Source organism: Nomascus leucogenys, chromosome 5, assembly GCF_006542625.1.
Source record: "Nomascus leucogenys isolate Asia chromosome 5, Asia_NLE_v1, whole genome shotgun sequence".
Classification (NCBI taxonomy): Eukaryota; Metazoa; Chordata; class Mammalia; order Primates; family Hylobatidae; genus Nomascus; species Nomascus leucogenys.
Window position 1 is genome coordinate 58,571,844 of NC_044385.1, and position 19,797 is coordinate 58,591,640.

Consider the following 19,797-nt stretch of genomic DNA (forward strand, 5'->3'; position numbering starts at 1 on the left):
TGAACCATGTAACTCATTCTGCCTCCGTGTTCGTGGGGTGCACACAGAAAGGTCCACAAAAGCCATGTGTTTGCTCAGACAGAGGCCGCACAAACAGGACTGTGTGTGCTGTATTTTCTTTCTTTCTTTGTTTAGAGACAGAGTCTCACTCAAGTGACCCTCCTGCCTCAGCCTCCCAAAGCACCAATATTACAGGTGTGAGCCACCATGCCTGGCCCTGTGTACTGTAACTTCTTTTCCACATACACAGTAATACTATTTACTTTTTAATTAGTAGAATAACCAACTCTTCCCGGTTTGCCAAGAACTTTCCTGATTTTGAAGCTGAAAGTCCCATATCTTGGGAAATCCCTCCGTTTCAGCAAATTGAGATGGTTGGTCACATCTTATTAAGGAAATGTGTAAATTACAAATTTACTATCAAGAAAACTTGTAAAATGTCTATGTGTCCTCTTAAAGTAGGGTCTGTATTTTGCTGATTTTTGTGTCCCCTGGCTGGAGCAGCCAGCCTTGGGCATGATAAATAGGTGTTCACCATTCACTTGAGAAGTTACTCCTCTCCGCTAGTAGAGGTGGAGTGTGCTGACTGTCCATGCACTCTCGGTGGTCGCTCTGAAATGAAAACCTTGCATTTAGTACTTAGCTGAGGTAGAGGTAAAGTGAGAGGCTGTAGGACAGAGATTTCTCCTGCATAAAAGAATCTGAGGGCCAGGTGCGGTGGCTCACACCTGTAATCCCAGCACTTTGAGAGGCCAAGGGCAGCGGATCACCTGAGGTCAGGAGTTCAAGACCAGCCTGGCCAACATGGTGGAACCCCGTCTCTACTAAAATCACAAAAAACTGCCGGGTATGGTGGTGAATGCCTGTAACCCAGCTACTCGGGAGGGTGAGGCATGAGAATTGTTTGAACCTGGAGGACAGAGGTTGCAGTGAGCAGAGATTGAGCACAATCTCCAGGCTGGGTGACAGGGTGAGACTCCGTCAAAAAAAAAAAAGTAGCCTAATAGTTGGATTAATACGTAAAAGATTTGGTAAATAAATCAATAAACTCCAAAGGGGGTAAGAGTGACTTCATTTCAGTTATTTGAAAAGGAGATAGAAATATTTAATAAAGAACACTCCTGATGGGAAGAAAAATGGATGGATTAAACAGAATGACCCTTTAGCTTCTGGATTTTATAGGCTTTTCCAACATCATGAAGATGTATGTGTCTCACGGAAATAACATGGTATAGTTTGAAGGCCAACCAGTGAAGTTTCCTCGTTTGTAGAATGCGAGGCTAAAGGAGGGAGACGAGACTCGCTCTGCACTTACCCAACCTTAGCCTCTCTAGGCGACATCTGTGTGCTAACATTTATTATTCATGAGTGTTCTTTAAAGCAAGAAAAATTGGAGGATCAAATAGGATCTTTCAAGGGTAGGAACTATTGGGCATGACTTGTTTATGGCAGTCAGTAAAGGATGGTGAAATAGAAGTGTGATTGATTGTAAAAGCACTACAATTTCGCTTCATTTTAAACATTGCATTTGGCTAAGGAAAATCAGTTCCTTTCCCAAGCTTTTAAAAAAGGATATAAAGATGTTGCCTGGCTTACATATCACCAAAAAAAAAAAAAAACAAACAAAACGAAAAACAAAAAACAACCAGCACACATTATTTTTTCTCAGCACACATATGCCACAAAGTCACAATTATCTATTTATTCTGGGATTAGACATAGGGCTGCACCAAGAACAGATTAAAATGCTCTGACTTCATTAGTTTAATTAGGGAGTTCCAAATTAGATTTTTGCAGCTAAATTCTTTGGCCATGCAGGGTGAACAGCTGTTGCCCAGACACTAGCCTCAAAGGTAGCGCTCCCAACCCCACGGTCTGCAGAGCGCTTGCTCTTCCCAGGCTGGCCTCGGTTAGCCACCGTCGGGGAAGCCCATGGGGCCATGTCCTGCAGTCTCAGCTTGCAGGACCTATAGAGCTACTTCAAACATTATTTCCAAGACAGACCCCATTGACCTCTTCTGTTATTATTCAGACATATGTTAAGCTCTGCAGCAGGATCATATGCAGTGCCCAGTGAAAATAAAAATTCAGGGCTCCTTGTTCAAAAAGTATTAAGAATTTCAAAACTCACCAGCGGGGCATTAGCCCAGCATGGGCCTGGTGCAACTGATGCCACATGCCATGAAGCCGCCCTGCTTTGCAGTCTGAATCATGCATATGATCTGAGCTGGGGTTCTTTCTCTCCATCCCTCTATCCTCTCAGGTTCTACCATACTCTTCTACACAGGAAGCCAGGCTGAGGTCAAGAGTCATTGTGTTCTATACACAATGCATACATGGTGGATTATTTACCAGGTGAGGGCCTCTTTATTTGTACATCATGATATAATCCCTAAAAGCTGCTATTCATGAAAGGAAATGTGCTATTCCTGACTAAAGAATACCAAAATGTCCTCCAGCCTAAGATTCAAATATTGTTGAATGTCTGAGATCCTCAGTCAGGAAGACAAATACTATTTATAGAGATCTGAAAGACTCACAATGCAGAACTATGGTCTGATTAAAAAAAAAAAACCTGAAAAGGAACAAGCTCTAATTGTACAACAGAGATTTTGTAAAAGATCTTTCTCAGCAACAGTATTCTGTTACTTGGGCATCATAATGTCCAGAAAAGTAGAGACAAGCAAGCTGGAGGTCATTTGGAACACTAGCAAGCCAGCTACGATGTCAGGGTGGCACCAAGTTCCAAACAAATTAAAGGTCTACAGAGCAGAGCTATCAACCAACCTCTTGATCACTCCCCTGCTTAACCTTCTCCTTCTTGACCCTTAGCTGTGGGTTTTCTACAAGACGATTCCTTTACCCCCTTTTCTTTCCTCCTCTCTGGTTCTTCATTATTTTTTCTCGACAATTGCATGCACTCCCATTGCTTTGACTGCTGCCGCTAAGAAGAAGGCTCAGAGAATTATTCCAGTTGGTTTTCCCCAGTGTTAGCTGTGCGTCTCCATGTGCCTGCTGGCCACCTCAACCCTCCTATGCCAGATGTACCTGAAATTCAGCTGGAGAGAACTGAACAGCAACCCCCAACTCCCCTAGTCATTAAACTTCAGCATCCTTTAGTTCTCTTTTCTCTCCTCTGTTCACCCTTCACGTTCAGCCAGGTAATTACAATGTGGCTCTATGCCCACAGCGTTTCTAGAATCTACTCTTTCTTCCTGTCTAGCAGCAGATGGGCGACTGAGCTCCATGCTCATGTCCTGGTTTGCCCCCAGTAATCTGCCTTCCTACAGATAATGATAAACTCTCTCCTGCCCCAAAACTTCAATATTTCCCTCTGCCCACAGAATAAACGCTTTAATTTAGCACTTACAGCCTTCCTTAAACTAATTTTAATCTACCTTCAAGCTTCCCCTCCCAATAACTACTCCTTTGTGAATCGTACCCTCCAGCCCGAATCAGCATTCACACCTTTTGAGGACACTGCACACTTCCCTATCCCCAGCCATTCCTGTCCTGCCCCATAGGCCTCTGCTGTGTTAGGAAGGCCTCCCCTCCACATTTTCTCACCCACACCAGGGAAGCACTCCTGGTTACCCCTGTCAGGAGTCATTGTCCTCATTAGGAGGGTCTGAATCCCACTGAATTGTGCCTTTCAAATGGCACTTGTTCCACCTGGTCATAGGCAAAATTTCTGTCCTAGATTCTGTAAGCTACTTTAGGATAGGGCTTGTGTCTTATGTTGCTTTCCTGAGCTCAGTAAATAGCTTTGAATATTATTGACTAGATGCAGATGTAGTTATCACAGCTGTCACATCCAGCTGTATAAGTGGCTCTATCAACATCGTGTTGAATGTTAACATCATGTTTAATGTCACTGACAATGAGGTCTGAGAATGTGGTCTGTTAACACCATCACCACCTCTTGCTGTCTCTGTTGCTACCACCTTAGCCCAAACCACCAGGAACCTTCCGAATTGGCCTCTCCATGCCACCTTGCCCCTAGATCCAAACTCCACATGGCAGCCAGGTGAGATTCTCACCAGCCCATGTTTAGAACCTTCTAGAATTTCTGTAGAGAAAAGGCTCAGAGTCCTAACCTCATAAGAAAAGATAACTAGAATTGTTTCGGTGCTGTGTTTGTACACCAAATGCACAATGTCATTATACATTTAGAGGGCATAAAAGTCAGGGCTGCTTTGGGATGCTGGTGGAGAAGCTCAAGCATTTCCCAAACCACCTAAGCTGCTGGCACCTGGGTTCCGGCTGGAGCATGTTCATGTGGGAAGAATCAGAAAGGAGATGGGGATCCCTGCATGTCTGGGGCCTGCCTTGGTTTGGAATCTACTAGACAGCCAGTTCTTTCTCTCACACCCTCTTCCACCCTAGCCACTAATCCCTTCCACACTCTCCGGTCCTGCCATCTCCCCACTTCCCCGCAGGGCAGGCTGCAGGTCTAAATGGAGCCATGGCCCTCTCCTTCCAGGAGAACTTTCCTGTCTCTGTAAGGAAGAGAATTCTTGCCTGCTTTCCTCGGGCTTCGTTCCTGCCTGAGAGCAGAGAGTGGGAGACACGGAAACATGCACTGGGGTGTCTGTTGTCTCCAGCCATCTGTGTATGAAGTGAGAGGACCAGAGGCTTGTACTCAATGTGAATACAATGCTTCACAAGGGCATGAGAAAAATTCTGTTTAGTTAGAATGACAAACACCATTTTCACACGTGTAAGAAGAAATTGTCAGCATACAGGCCGGGCGCCGTGGCTCACACCTGTAATCCCAGCGCTTTGGGAGGCCAAGGCAGGCCGATCACCTGAGCTCAAGAGTTTGAGACCAGCATGGCCAACATGGCAAAACCCCATCTCTACTAAAAATACAAAAATTAACTGGGTGTGGTGGCAGGTGCCTGTAATCCCAGCTACTCGGGAGGCTGAGGCAGGAGAACCACTTGAACTAGGGAGGTGGAGGTTGCAGTGAGATGAGATCGCACCATTGCACTCCAGTCTGGGCAACAGAGCAAGACCCCGTTAAAAAAAAAAAAAAGAAAAGAAAGAGAGAGATAGAAAAGAGGGGGCCGGGTGCAGTGGCTCACGCCTGTAATCCCAGCACTTTGGGAGGCCGAGGTGGGCGGATCACGAGGTCAGGAGATCAAGGCCATCCTGGCTAACACAATGAAACCCCGTCTCTACTAAAAATACAAAAAAAAAAAAAAAAAAAAGAATTAGCCGGGTGTGACGGTGGGCGCCTGTATTCCCAGCTACTCTGGAGGCTGAGGCAGGAGAATGGCGTGAACCCCGGAGGTGGAGCTTGCAGTGAGCCGAGATCACGCCACTGCACTCCAGCCTGGGCGACAGAGCAAGACTCTGTCCAAAAAAAAAAAAAAGAAAGAAAAGAGGGAGGGAGGGAGGGAGCAAGGAAGGAAGGAAGGAAGGAAGGAATTGCAATGAAAGAATAGTGTCGCGTGGACCACCTACAAGAAACTTCTTGCACATTAGTAACAGGGAGTTATTCTGGTGCTTCAGGTTGCTGGAGGAAGGAAGGGAAGAAAGAAGCTTATTCAAGTACAACCCACCTTCAAGCTCCATGTCTGTTCTCAGAGGAGCTGTGAATAGCTGTTGTGCTTCTGAGACCTTGGAAAGATGTGTGCGTGACCGCATGTCTATGAAATTTCAGAGATACCGCTTCAGATGGAAATATTAGGAGCCCTTCCCAGTCCTCATGAATTCACGTGTCAGCTGCAGAAAGGCTGCAGTGGGGTGATGGTTTCGGATTGATTAGTCAGAAGCTAAATGTTTAACAGAGGTGGCAAGATGAGCACTTTCTGTGGGTAGCCCCCCGAGTTTTGCTAGTCTGCCAAAAGGGGAACCATCTGTGTTGGAAAGTGCAGTTCCCAGTGCAGGTCCTTGCTGAAGGTGAGTTAGGGATCTGTAGGGTGCCAGAAACCAGCATGTGCGCCCCACGCGCACTCGCAGGCCACAGGGTCCTCACCCATCCTCCTGGTGCCTTCTGCGCCCTTATAGAAATCCTGCCCGCGTGTCACAGAGGCAGTCTACCAACAGGACGAGGAGAAGTCAGAACACCGAGATCTGCCTTTTACAAATGTTTGAACCGTCCAGCTTCCACTTTGAGGTGGTAGTTACCAGCGCAGGGCAGGGAGGGCAGGAGCACCCATTGGCAGGTGCGCCACCTGTGCCTGGAGGGAAAAGGAAACTGCAGCTGCCTTTCCCACACTGGCTGCTCCCTGCTTTTTGATTTTTTTTTTATTTTTCCGAATAGTAAAATTTCCATTTTCCCAGGCACCTGGGCTCCAAATATGCATTATCTTTGCGTAATCTCTGAAGACTTGGTAAAGACGGCAAATTCATGTAGAAGAATACAAATCACCCAGCGTCCTATTCCAGAGGTGGCCACTGCTACTGTTGATTAAATTTCCCTTGACGCATATTGTTTTACGTGGTTGACACTATCCTGGGTATAGTTTCAAGACTGTGTGTTGCTTTTTCCTTGCTCAGACGGGAGTGGGGAGAAATGTTATCATAAGCATTTTCCCATGTCATGAAAAAATTCTTCATACAATAATGCGAGGGGAAATGTATATTATTAGCAACTGATATGAGAATTCCTTTTAGGGGAAAACTTGCCTTTTTTAAAGAAAAAAAGCTCTGAGGAGGAGCTTGGGGGAATCATTTGTCAGTTGCTCCAGGGAGTAAAGGAAGCAAGAGTGAGTGAGAGACAGAGCCGGACCGCGCAATCTCAGCCCCGTCCAGGAGCCGCACAACCACAGCCAATCACCCAAATCATGAAATACTCGAGGGAAATAGGAGCTGAATTAAAGCAGCCCTGGGCAGGGCATAGCCAGAAAAAAGCACTTGAAAAGAAGCTCTTGGTAATCTACAAAGTTAATGGGAAAGATTTGCATTTCATAAACTGTGGAAGGGAGATTCAGGGCATATTTATCAGACATCTGAGAGACCACAGGGAGGACCCCTCTGGTCCCTCAGCTGGCGTCAGGTTGATGTTCACAGAGTCTTGGCGGTTGCTCTGTGTTCCATTAAACAGCAGTATCGTTTAACTAACACTTTGAATAAGTTTATGTTCAGATTATTTACTTGAACTTTGAAATCACAAGGTTGAATGGCACAAGCATTTTAAATTAATACCTGGTCATTTTGAAGAATGTCTACGAATTTCCAGATCTACAGGCAGCGAGCGGTATGAGAGCCATTTCTCTGCATCCTCGCCATCACCTACCTGCTATTTAGAATCTACTCCATACGCCACTGCCTCCATGAAGCCTTTTGTGACCTGCCCAGGTGTAAATAATGTGTCTTATAAACCCTAGAATGTCTCATGTTCCCTGCACCCAGGCAGTAATTCTATTTTGTTTCATATTCTGACTATTAACATGTATACCTCCTCCTTGAGCTATGCTGTAAGCAGCTTGAAGGTAGACTCTTGAGGCTTCTTTTGCTTATTGTAAAATAAATAGTGAAGGGGAGCAGAAGCGCATGTTTCTTAAAGAGTGGGCAGCCCTTGCTGCTCTGATTTCATGTCTCCTGACCCAGATTCATAAAAGGATCAGGTTCTAAGATCCTGCTGTTATAACTGATTTGGTGCCTGCATTACTGAGGTTATCTCTGGAGAACTCTGGAGAACAGAAAGCTGCAAATGGGTGAGCAGTGTTGAGGCAGAAAGGGCATGAGGTGGGGTTAGATTCCAGCATGGAGTGTTAAAGAAATTGTTTAAGAAGGGAAGTTGTGGTTACCAGGAGTCAGCAGGGCCTCAGTAAGAACATCCTGGCCAGACACAGTGGCTCACGTCTGTAATCGCAACACTTTGGGAGGCTGAGGTGGGAAGATGACTTGAGCCCAGGAGTTTGAGGTCAGCCTGGGCAACATAGCGAGACTGTCTGTAAAAAACACAAATTAAAAAATTAGCTAGGCATGGTATTGCATGCCTATACTGCTACCTGGGAAGCTGAGGCAGGAGGATCACTTGACTTCAGGAGTTGAAGGCTGCAGTGAACGATGATCTTGCCATTGCACTTCAGCCTGGGTGACAGAGTGAGACCCTGTCTCTAAAACAAACCAAGACACATCCAGACATCCTAATTTCTTTTACTGCCAAGATCATGGGTGAGCACAGTGCTGGTGATGGTTCTTTTGGCTCCTGAGTCAAGAAGTAAAAATGTGTGCCCACACAAGTTGGTGGATCCAGAATTGCCTGAACAACTCTGCCTTATCAGTTTGCATAGGTTGTAGATCAGTGTCTGGATTTTAATACGGAGGGAGGTTTTCCATGATGTTCCTCAGAGCTCCTTCTTGTATCTGAACAGGCCAATAGTTCTATCGATGACTTCGAAGAAGTTGTGGAAGGAGGAGGGAAGTCATGAGTCAAATGCAGGTTTAACTGAAAGCTGAGTGGACCATGACTGCAGTGAAAGACAAAATCAACGAATAAGAGTGCTAGGCCAAATTTTATAAAATATAATTTAACTTTGGTCTTTCAAAGCAATCACACGATTACAGAGTGGGGGGGCATCAGAGCTTCAAGTAACAGAATTTCTGTATGTTGGTCAAGAATTCCTGTTGATTCAGTCTCCATATTTAAAGACAGGAGATGATGGGCCTTCTGTTCTCACCAGGCCGGGCATACCTTGGAGTATGACATTTAGTTCTGGAACACATCAGAAGAGAGGGACAGTACCATTCCACATTTTATAAGAAACACTTGAAGAAAGAAGAAGCTTGAAGAGCAGGAGACTTGGAGATACTTGATAGATAGCTTTTCAAATACCTAGAGAGATGCCATTCTGTGTATGCATGAATTAGTTTTCTAGAGGGGCAGTATGGTGTTGAATTTTCTGGTTCTTGGAGTTTCTGCACATGGATGCAATAATATATGCCATCTGACATGCTCTTTTTCGTTCTCCAATAAAGAGGCAGACTTAATTACCCTCTGCTTGAATCTGGTCTGGCTCTGTGACTTATTTTGACTGACAGAATATGTGAATGTAATGTGTATAACTTCTGAGGCTGGGTCTGAACAGATATGCAGTATTCACCTTTTCTGATTAAAATGCTTGCTTTTGGGGTCCAGCTGTCATGAAAAGAAGCCCAAGCTAGTTCTTTGGTGTGAGCCACATGGAACCTCCCAACTGTCCTTGCCAGATGTGTGAATGACACCATCCTGGACATCCTGGTCCTAGTGGCCATCATACTGCAATCCATGAAAGACCTCAGTTGATGCCATGTGGAGCAGAAGATTCACCTAGCTTAGCCCTGCCAAAATATCTGACCCACAGAACTGTGAGCGAATAAAATGATTACCATTTAAAGCCATTAAGTTTTGGAGTAGTATGTTACTCAGTAGTAGACAATCAAAACAGTGATTAAGAAGATATATTATGAGGCTGGGTGCAATGGCTCACACCTGTAATCTCAGCACTTTGGGAGGCTGAGGAGTGTGGATCACTTGAGGCCAGGGGTTCAAGACCAGCTTGGCCAATATGGTGAAACCCCATCTCTACTAAAAATTAAAAAATTAGCCAGGTGTGGTGACATGCATCTGTAATCCCAGCTACTCAGGAGGCTGAGGTGTGAGAATCACTTGAACCTGGGAGGCAGAGGCTACAGTGAACTGAGATCATACCACTGCACTCCAGCCGGGGCAACAGAGTGAGACACCATCTCAAAAAAAAAAAAAAAAAAAAAGAAAAGAAAAGAAGAAGGTATACTAATGGAGCCAGAGTGCTTTGCCACTCACTAGTTACTGATCTTGAGCAAATCATTTAATTTCTTTGTGCCAGTTGCCTGATCTGTAAAACGGGAGACCCCCACCTCATGTGATGACTGTGGGGTTAGATGACTGAATGCATGAAAATCACCTGACACTGCGTCTGGCCCATAAAAGTTGCTCAATACAGGAGTATAACTAGAACTAAGGGAAGAAGCTGTGAAGATTCAAAAAAAAAATCAGCTCTAAAAAGAAATCTCTAGAGGGATTGTCAAGACATGGAGTAAACTGCCTCTGGATGCAGTGAAGTGCTTTCCCTGGAAGCATTCCAATTGTGAATGGCTGGCTGCTTATACAATTTTGGGATTGAGGACCCTGCTGACCTTGAGATTCTGTGTTTCCGTGGTGCTGCGGATGAGGTAGGTGTTCAGTGTGCTCAATAGGCTTTTCTCGAATTGACTTAAGTTAGATATACAAGAAAGAAGTACTCACCCAGCTAAATCATGACAATTTCAAGATTACCCAACATATTTTATTTGGCATAATGTTTTCTCATCAACCATTAATGTTGCTGAACACATCCTTTATCTGTAAGATAAAGGACTTGAAGCAGAACTAAGTGGCTTATTAATTATTGAATGGACTTCTTATAGTACCTTCCTGCCTGCGAATTCAAGGCTGGAACATGAGGCAAAGTCACTCCGCCTCCCTGCCCAGAGAGGGACTGTCCCAACCTCCCCAATGCACAAAGGCACAAAGGCACAAAGGCACAAAGACACAGATCTCACTTCACTCTTCTGCAGCTTCTGAGAACACTGAAAAGAAAACAGCCCCAGTGTAGCCCCTGAAATGCAGAGGTTCAAGAAAGGAGAGGTACCGATTTCTTCAATAGTTAACAAAGGAATAGGGAGGTCTGAAATGGAAATCTTTCTGTCTGTGACAGTCTCATAAAGTGTCCCCAGACTGTTCCCAAGGGCCCTGGGCAATAACAACCCTAAAATCACTTGGAATTCAGCTGAATATTTCTTACCAGGTCAGTCTAGGGCAGGGCTCCAGATAGGGACAGAGACTCAGGAAAGCAGTGCTTCTGGGCCAGACAGGGGTGGGGCCCCAGCTTTGCTGCCTGTGCTATTCAGTTTCTCCACACTCAGACATCAAAGATAGTGATCTTCAGACTCTAAACGAGGGCAGACTGACCCAAGAAACAGGGACAGGTGGTTACTTTGCTACTCACTCCGAAACCCCACATGGGGTATTTTAATAGTGTTCTCCATCTGTCCAACCTCAGGGGTTAATCCCTTCCTAATCTGAGCTGTAATAATTGGGTAATCAGACAAGACACTCCAAAAAGCCCAGGCCATAGTTTTGCTGTTCTTTTTGGCTAGACTTTTCTTTTATTAGAGTGAAGTATAGCTGACCTAGAAATTTCCTGTTTCAGCTTCAGTCTTCCACTAAACAAAAGCAGACACTGCTAAGAAGGATGCATGTTTAGAAAGCACAGCCCTCATTCTTGGGGGGAATTTCGGTTACTACTCACTGAACATACAGGAAGGAGAGCTGCTATGTGCAAATCACATGATCCCGCTTTTTGCTACAAACTGAAAAAAAAAAAGGAAAGAAAAGAAAAAGCCCCCAAAGGCCCATAGTTAGCCTGGGCTAATGAGCTCACTGGTGTGAGTCCAGGAAACATCCCAGAATGAATACATCTGCTGAGATTTCTGTCTTTTGAAAAAAGTAACCTTGCTGTGGTGGATAGCAAATGAAACATCAATGAAAGCTGCATGAAACCGGATCAGGGACTTAACCTAAAACCCACGAAGAAAACCTGGTAGGAGGTTAGGATCCAGGACAGAGTAAGTCTGACTATTTGAGGATTAACCATTATGGAGGAAAACATAGATTTTTTTTTTTTTTTTTTTTTTTTTTTTTTTTAAGAAGGAGAAGAAAAAACTAACACCCAAGCTGCTGAGGACTGATCACACTGACCTACAACCTGGGATGGAACAATGGTACTGTCGGCCTGATGAGCTGGAGAGTTCACACTGAACCAAGTCTCAGACTGATGAGCCTCCTGGTCACCGTGCAGGGCAGGCATTATGGTTTATTCATGGTAGCACCCAGCACACGGAAGAGACTCTATAAATGCTCATGGAATGGAATGGACACCATGGAGGTCCTTCCTAAGCTACTCTGGAGGTGGGAATAACCACAATCAGGTTTTTAATCTAGTGTATTTCAAACATTTACTAGACGTGTTTGCTTTAACCAAAAAATAGATTCCCCTAAGGGAAGGCTGAAGGGTAGGAAGAGAGCTGGGAGCAGGTGATAGAGATTGGTACAGGAAGGTCTTGAGAGGGAATGCACAGTCTTGTGGGAGGGGGAAGCGTGGAGGAAAGTGAACCCACCAGGGAGACGGAATGCTTCCTTTCCCCAGCACAGCTACCGAGTAGGTTGATTTGTAGCACATTCTGCCAGCTGCCTGCTCTAATCTGTTCTCTCCTTCTGTAGTAACAGGAATGTGGCCAGGCACGTGGTTAGACCATATTTCCCACTCTCTAGTAGCCAGATGTGGCCATGTGACTAGATGTCACCAACAGAAGTGACAGGAAGTGATTTGTTCCATGTCGGAGTCAAGCTTCTTAGAAATGAATGTGCTTCTTCCGGGATCTCTTTCTCCTTCCACCAGCTAAATGCAGATAGTAACAACACCACAATGGGGACACAGAGAAGTGAAGCCTGGGACCCTGAATGGTCACGTGGAAGAGACTCACCCTTCTGGTTTCAATGTTTGACTTATAGGTGAGTGCTATGATCTGAATGTTTGTGCCCTCCCCAAATTCATATGTTGAAATCCTAACCTCCCAGGTGATGGTATCAGGAGGTGAGGTTTTGGGGGAGAGGATTAAGTCACAAGGGTGATGCCTTCATGAATGGGATTAGTGCTTTTATAAAATAGGGCCAAGGGAGCTCATTCCCCCTTCTACTATGTGAAGACACAGGTAGAAGGCAACATCTGTGAACGATAAAGCAAGCCTTCGCCAGATAGCCAATCTGCTGGTGCCCTTGACCTTGGACTTTTCAGCCTCCAGAACAGTAAGAAATAAATTTCTATTCTTTATAAGCCATTCATTCTATGGTATTTTGTTATGGATGCCAAATTGGACCAAAACAGTGAGTAAGAATAGACCTCTATGGAGTTGACCTGTTTTATTTTGGGATCTATTTGCTACACAAACTAGCACAATCTTAAGTAACATATTTGACTACCAAGGGAAGTAACCCACCCTGCCATGTGACTCAAAGGGGGAAAGGAGGTCATGGCCCAAGAAAAGGAGTCATCCACCTCTGATAGAGATGATTGAGCCACTCAAGTGCAGCTCTGCTGGTTGGCTGATGTGCCTGTCACAGAGGGGAAGAACTATACTTCTCACTCTCATCACAACCCTCTTTTGGTAAAAGTCAGAGCCAACTTATGGGAAGTCAGCCCTGGAGCACCATGATGATTGACACTGTATAGAAATTGGCCTGAGCATTTCTGTGATGTATCATGGGAATATGCTGGGCCTCTGACAGAAACAGAGGATCTAGGGTCCCAGCCATTACATGAGAAATGCATAGGAATTCATTAGCTGCACAGAGGGGGTAACAGCATCCCAGATGATAGTTGCAATGTTTAGAAAAGCAAGAGGACAATAACATGTTCAGGAAATATGCTCAAAATTGTTGGAGCATAGACTGTGAGAGCAAGTATGTTTGTGTATTGTTTGTAGGAGGTTAGGGATGGGGCAGGGCTGGGCAATTAAACTGGAATAGGTAGGCAAAAAGATACAGAAAAAATGGTAAGACTCAGCTTTCAGAGTTCAAAATATACTTTTGAAGTCCATTACATCTTTGGGGAAAAAAAGGTTTTTTTGTTTGCCAAAGCTACGATCATTTGAACTTCAGGAGCTGAGATCTTGACCTAAGCGATAGGTTTAAAGAAATACGTAATTGCTCTGAATGTGGTTTTGTCTGCTATCTAGACGAGTTAAGATCCCAAGATGTTAGGAAATGGAAGAAAAGAAGTTGCAGAGCAGGAAAGTGCAGGACAAGTCCCCAGATGGCCTTGGATAACCAGCTCTTCCCCCATTACTTCCCTGTAGTTCTCAGAATAACTGCAGAATGTGCTGGGAATACAACATCCTGAGAAAAGGAGGAACTGGCTGGGATAGCCTGGGCTCTGTTCCCATCACCCTGAGAACAGGATGTCCTGCAATACTTTATCCCAGCGATCCATGGGTCCCCTGGCCATAAAACCTAAGGCAGAGTGTGCTTTCACGGTCCCTCAGCTGTGGTGCAACATAGGGCACATGCAAATGGGACTCCATGGGGCCTGGGCAGAACTACTGAGCCTTGGAGGATTGCTTCACTTAACTTGCTGTGTGAGTTCTCTGTCTCACTGCACTTGTGCAAGTGGATTGCTACTGGTGCATGGTTATTGGTGAAGTGTTTAGAGTCCTCCCCTGGGATTGATACCTGTGAACTGTGAAAGTGCTCCACAGAAAGAATGCAAGAGCCTGCTGAGGGTCTTTAGGAAGGGGCTCTGCTCCCTGCACCCTCCATCCAGATTAGCTCCTAAGGAGTGGGGATAAGACACCCCTCCCCTAATGAGCTTAGGGACCTGAGAGTAGAGAGGACCCTGCTATTGTCTGAAACGCTTATGTATGTCCTCAGTGCTGCCACGGCAGGGCCAGTGGAGGGGATCTTAATACAAGGGACAGGGGCAGACCTGGAGTGGCATGAGGAAGCAAGAGAACGTTCCCATGTCTTTTTGATAGAAGTGGAAGTAGCTGGGAAAAGGGGCCATGATTCAGAAGGGTCGCATGGTTGTGATGTGGGGATGCCACGGCAGAAAGCAGCTTGCTCATATGGCTGGACACTGGGGGCAATGAGAAACCCAGGCAGAAGGCCTACCTTAGCTACACAGGGTGGTTCATGCTGTGTGTACGTGCTGGGTGGGCTGGACCAATGCCTGAGTGTGAGGCCAGCTTTGTGTCAAGAAGCAGATGCAGAGTAGAGTTTCTTTAAGATGAGCAAAAGTACACCCAAGGGGCAGGGGCTTGGGCTTCCTATCGGTGTCCCACTGTGGTGCAGATCATTTCTGCAGCCCCCCTGCAGCTTCCCAATCTCGAATCTCTGAGCCTGGCCTCCTCATTAACAACAGAGGGCCCTCATCTTGGGCTCTGGTTCTGGTTTGCATCCCTGCTGGGGTTAGATGATTCCCACTGTTCATTTGGCTGCTCTCTAACAGGGCATCTATCCATGCCCAAAGCCCTGGCATCCGGTCCATGCACCCTCTGCTATCTGACCTCATTCTGCCCTGTTTTTGGCTGCACTGCACCCACCTTGGTGCCAAAAGCTGAAGAAATCCCACCCCCTGTGCAATCTGAGATACAATGTTTTCTAAGAGTAGCTCTAGCTAAATGGCAGAGCCAGAGAAAAGGGAATTATTGGGAGGAGCAGTTATGGTGTGACATGTTTCTCAGGCCATTCTGGCTTCCATGCAGGGGCTAGAGAACAGGAAGAGCAACAGTAGTCCTCTTGTTCTACCCTATCCACTACATGGGAACTTTGATACCCGTCTTAATTTCCTCCTAGAAAATCCTGAGAGACCTCAGAGTGTCACGTGTGTACGCCAAGATCTACCCTTCTTGGTCAACACTGTTTTCCTTCTTGCTTCCTCTGGCTGGCAGTGGTACTGTCCCACACTGCTGGCAACCCCAGAAGTGCCATCAGTGACCCCGAACTCTGCTGAAGGCCTACACCTGCTGAAGAAGCTCATGCCCAGTTTGAACCCACTCATGACTGAGCCCAAGGACAGTCTTGTCTGTGCTAAGCGTCCTGGCGGCTGCGTTGAGGGACTGAAGGTGAGGCGGATGCTGTCACCATTGCTGGTGATGTCGTTTGTTGTGGGTTGAATTGTGTCTGCCAAAAGATCTGCTGGAGTCGTAACCCTGGGTCCCTGTGAATGTGACCTTATTTGGAAATGGGGTCTTTGCAAATGTAACCAAGGTGTAAGTTAAGATGAGGTCGTACTGGAGTAGGGTGGGCCTTTAATCAATGTGACTAGTGTCACTCTAAGAAGAGGGGAAGAGACACAGACAGGCACGCAGAGGGAACATAACATCTCTGCCTCAGACCAAGGCAGAGATTGGAAAAATATGTCTCGAAGCTAATGGACTCCAAAGATGAAACAACCGGAAGCCTGGGGGGAGACATGGAAACTGCCCAAATACCAGTGCTGTCAGCTGCCGCATGGCCTGTGCCCCCTTGGTGCCTACCACCATTACAGGGAAAAGCTCATTTTGCCTTTTTTGGTCTTCTGTGGCACTCCCCTTGCCTAGAATCCAGGTACAAACCCATGGGAGGTGGGCCAAGGTAATGTCCTATGAACCCGGAACACCTCCCCTCTGAGCTGCTCCTTTACTCTGCAGGCTACATGGGGTTGTAGCTCCTCCTGGGATGGGCTGTTTCCCCTAGCAGCCTTGACTGTGCACCAGGGTTAATGTGGAAAATCATGAGTTGCAGTGGGCTTTTCGATCGCATATTACTAATTAGAAATAAATTTATCCTCTTAATAAGCACATATCCAGAACAGCTATTAACTCATAGTGAAAGCTGATGTTTGGGGAAATCAGAAATCAAAATATGCTAAAGAAAACACAAGAACTTCAATTTAGCTCCGGGCCTAGTGTTCTCAGACCTGTAGCCCTCATGCTGCTCGTCCTAGCCTCCAGCCTCATCTTCCCAGGCAAGGGGGGCACGGGAACATGCCAGCAGCATTGCACCTGGGGCCAGGCTTTCTGCAAGGAACATCCACACATTTCTCTCTTGGCACCTGTGCACTTCACACTGTGGTCTCAGCTTCCATGAGGCCCACGGAAGGCAAGGACAGGCCTCAGATACAGGAAGAGAGTGGACAGCAGGGGACTTTAAGACCACTGTCTCTGAGCTTCTTTCTGTTCATCTCATAAAGAGGAACTTGGGTTGGACATTTGGGGGTTCTCACTGGCAGCACAGCTTCTCAAGTCCACTGTGGAGGATAATCCCAGGTGGAAATGGACATGAGTTGGGAGGTAGACATTGCAGCCTGGGGTGAGGTCAGGAGCCGGCCAAGTGGTCTGCAGATGGGAGGTGGTAGTCTCAATTCAGGTATTATTTCCAAACCGTATTGATGAACCATTATCCCTTTAAAGATCCACAGCAAGTTTAAGGTAAAGCTAGCAGCTTCCTTGAGCAGAAATGCTATGACACATGAGAAGTCCCTTAGCAGCAGCCACACAGCGGCTCAAAGGGAAGCTCCTCGGTGGCTCACCTAGGATAAAAAATTCCACTCAGTGCTGGTTGTGGTGGCTTATGCTTGTAATCCCAGCACTTCAGGAGGCCGAGATGGGCAGATCACTTGAGGTCAGGAATTTGAGACCAGCCTGGCAAACATGGTGAAACTCTGTCTCTACAAAAAAAAAAAAAAATTAGCTGGGTTTGTTGGTGCACACCTGTGATCCCAGTTACAGCTGAGGCAGAAGCAGGAGAATTGCTTAAGCCTGGCAGGTGGAGGCTGCAGTGAGCCCCGAGATCACATCATTGCACTCCAGTCTGGGTGACACAGCAAGACTCTGAGAAAAAAAAAAAAAGAAAGAAAGAAAAAGAAGGAAGGAAGGAGGGAGGGAGAAGGGAAGGGAAGGAAAGGAAGGAAAGGAAAGAAGAAAGGAGAGGAGAGGAGAGGAAGACGAAAGAAAAAAAGAAAGAAAGAAAGAAAGAAAGAAAGAAAGAAAGAAAGAAGAAAGAAGAAAGAAAGAAAGAAAGAAAGAAAGAAAGAAAAAAGAAAGAAAGAAAGAAAAAAGAAAGAAAGAAAGAAGAAAGAAAGAAAGAAAGAAAGAAAGAAAGAAAGAAAGAAAGAAAGAAAGAAAGAAAGAAAGAGGCCGGGCGCGGTGGCTCACGCCTGTAATCCCAGCACTTTGGGAGGCCGAGGCGGGTGGATCACGAGGTCGGGAGATCGAGACCATCCTGGCTAACACAGTGAAACCCCGTCTCTACTAAAAATACAAAAAATTAGCCGGGCGAGGTGGCGGGCGCCTGTAGTCCCAGCTACTCAGGAGGCTGAGGCAGGAGAATGGCATGAACCCCGGGGGCGGAGCCTGCAGTGAGCAGAGATCGCGCCACTGCACTCCAGCCTGGGTGACAAAGAAAGACTCCGTCTCAAAAAAAAAAAAAAAGAAAGAAAGAAAGAAGGAAAGAAAGAGAGAGAGGGAGAGAGAGAGAGAGAGAAAGGAAAGGAAAGAAAAGAAAAGAAAAGAGAAAGAAATTCCACCTAGTAAGCTTTGGGCAAAGGGCTGGACTGCTTTGAAGGCACCCTAAAAAAGGAAATGATGATGTGATGATGATGATGATGATGATGTGATGATGTTAAGTTCTCAAATGGTTCTTCTTGTGTTTCTCTTCTGTTTTTTTTTTCCTCGTTTTGAGTACCATCCTCCAGAGAAGCTCACTACCTAGAGAAAAAAGCCTCAACAAAACGACAAATACTTCCTGGTGCCAACAAAGAAAAGCCCACACATGTCTTCCAGCAAAATCCACTTGCTGTTTGCATTTGTGACACGTCTTATTGTTTTGGAATGGCCTTTCCCTGAAATGTTTCCCCTCGGTCCTGTTCTGCATTCCTTTCTACTCTAATTTTCTGTTCACTCCCAAGGTGGGGCAGGATGGGGGAAAAGAATGAAAGAAGAAACTATAAACAAAAATGAAAGTGCTTATGGTAAAATTATCTTCACTGTCATGTTCTCTCAGGGAAAAAAAATCACCATTTTGCTTTCTCCACTCTTGACTGTGAAGTTCAATATAAGGTATGGCTCAGTCTTTGTGATGGTTCATAACCTGGCTCTAACCATCAAACCATTGGACCATCCTGTGCCTCATCTCTCTCCTCTACAGACTCTCTCCTTACCTGTCTGGCTTTTGGGGTAAGTTCCTTTCACTGGCCTCACCCTCCTTTTTCCCACTGTCTCTGTAACAAGGACATCGAGTAGGACGTTGGAGGGTCCTCACTCACACCACAGCCTCTACAGCTTCCATGCCCAGTGCCTTCAGATGGTTCCAGGGATCCCTGCTTTCTTCTGTCTCAGGGCCAGTAACTCACAGGGCCTGGGCACCTTCCCCAGGCTGAAGACAGTTTTGTCTCTTTCTGTTTGTTTGAGTGTTGATGTCCCAAAGGAATGATATCCATCCCAAAGTCCTCTATCAGATTTCTCCCAGGAGGCCCAAAGATTCTCATGTGAATTAGAGTCACATTTGACCTGTCCTGATGGGTGAATAAGCAGACCACTTTCTCCCAATGGAGAAAGGGAGATTTTTTAATAGGCAACTTACTTTTCCTTGATCCCAGTCACAAACTCTTCCAAACTGACAGAGCTACATAGTAACCCACAAATCTAAGCAACTGTATGGGTGTGTGTGTATTTGTGTGTGTGTGTGTGTGTGTGTGTAAAATTGAGAGACTTTCTATTGTTCTTCAAAAGGTTGTAAAGATGTAACAAATGGGTTTCTCTTTACAGTTCCTTACACCTGGTCTCCCCAGAAAGCACTGAGGACTCTGATTCATCATGTCAAGCGGTCAATTAGAATCTGGGAAAGCCTCTTTCTGGCCTCACCTTACTTCCTGTACCAGGAGAGATGCTCATTAAAGTGTGAGAGAGTTGATGGGATTAGAGTCTGGAAGCGACAACCTCTCCTGAACCCAAATTCATTGATTTCTTCGTTTTACAAAACGGTGTTCTTGAGAAAAATAAACAAAAAAAGGAAATAATACAACTAATAACTCCAGGGTCTAAATTTAAACCAGCTGTATCTCATAACAACAGAAGCTGCAATGGCCAACATACGTCATTAATAAAACGCCAACTTATGTGGTTGGGGATTGGGATTTCTTGGCATAATGCAAAGAGCACATAAAAAATGAGTAGGGAAAAGACTGCTATTTGTGTATCTATGTAATTATTACATATATTCTTAAATGATCTTTAATAAATAAT

The 19,797-nt window shown here is 45.6% G+C and overlaps 1 protein-coding gene and 1 long non-coding RNA gene across 2 annotated transcripts; one reads left to right on the top strand and one right to left on the bottom strand.

The window, feature by feature from the left end:
- Positions 1-1,664: 1,664 nt before the first annotated feature.
- Positions 1,665-10,962, bottom strand: LOC101175767. Its single transcript, XR_001115724.2, has 3 exons — positions 10,761-10,962; positions 5,568-5,741; positions 1,665-3,048 (listed from the first exon to the last, which is right to left on the bottom strand). It is a non-coding gene; the product is annotated as an uncharacterized LOC101175767 (long non-coding RNA).
- A 4,308-nt stretch (positions 10,963-15,270) lies between these two features.
- LOC115835051 lies at positions 15,271-19,576 on the top strand. Its single transcript, XM_030812450.1, has 3 exons — positions 15,271-15,636; positions 18,557-18,612; positions 18,784-19,576. The coding sequence occupies exons 1-3, from the start codon at positions 15,271-15,273 to the stop codon at positions 18,983-18,985; spliced, it is 624 nt and encodes a 207-aa protein (XP_030668310.1). The 3' UTR covers positions 18,986-19,576.
- The last annotated feature ends 221 nt before the right edge of the window (positions 19,577-19,797 follow it).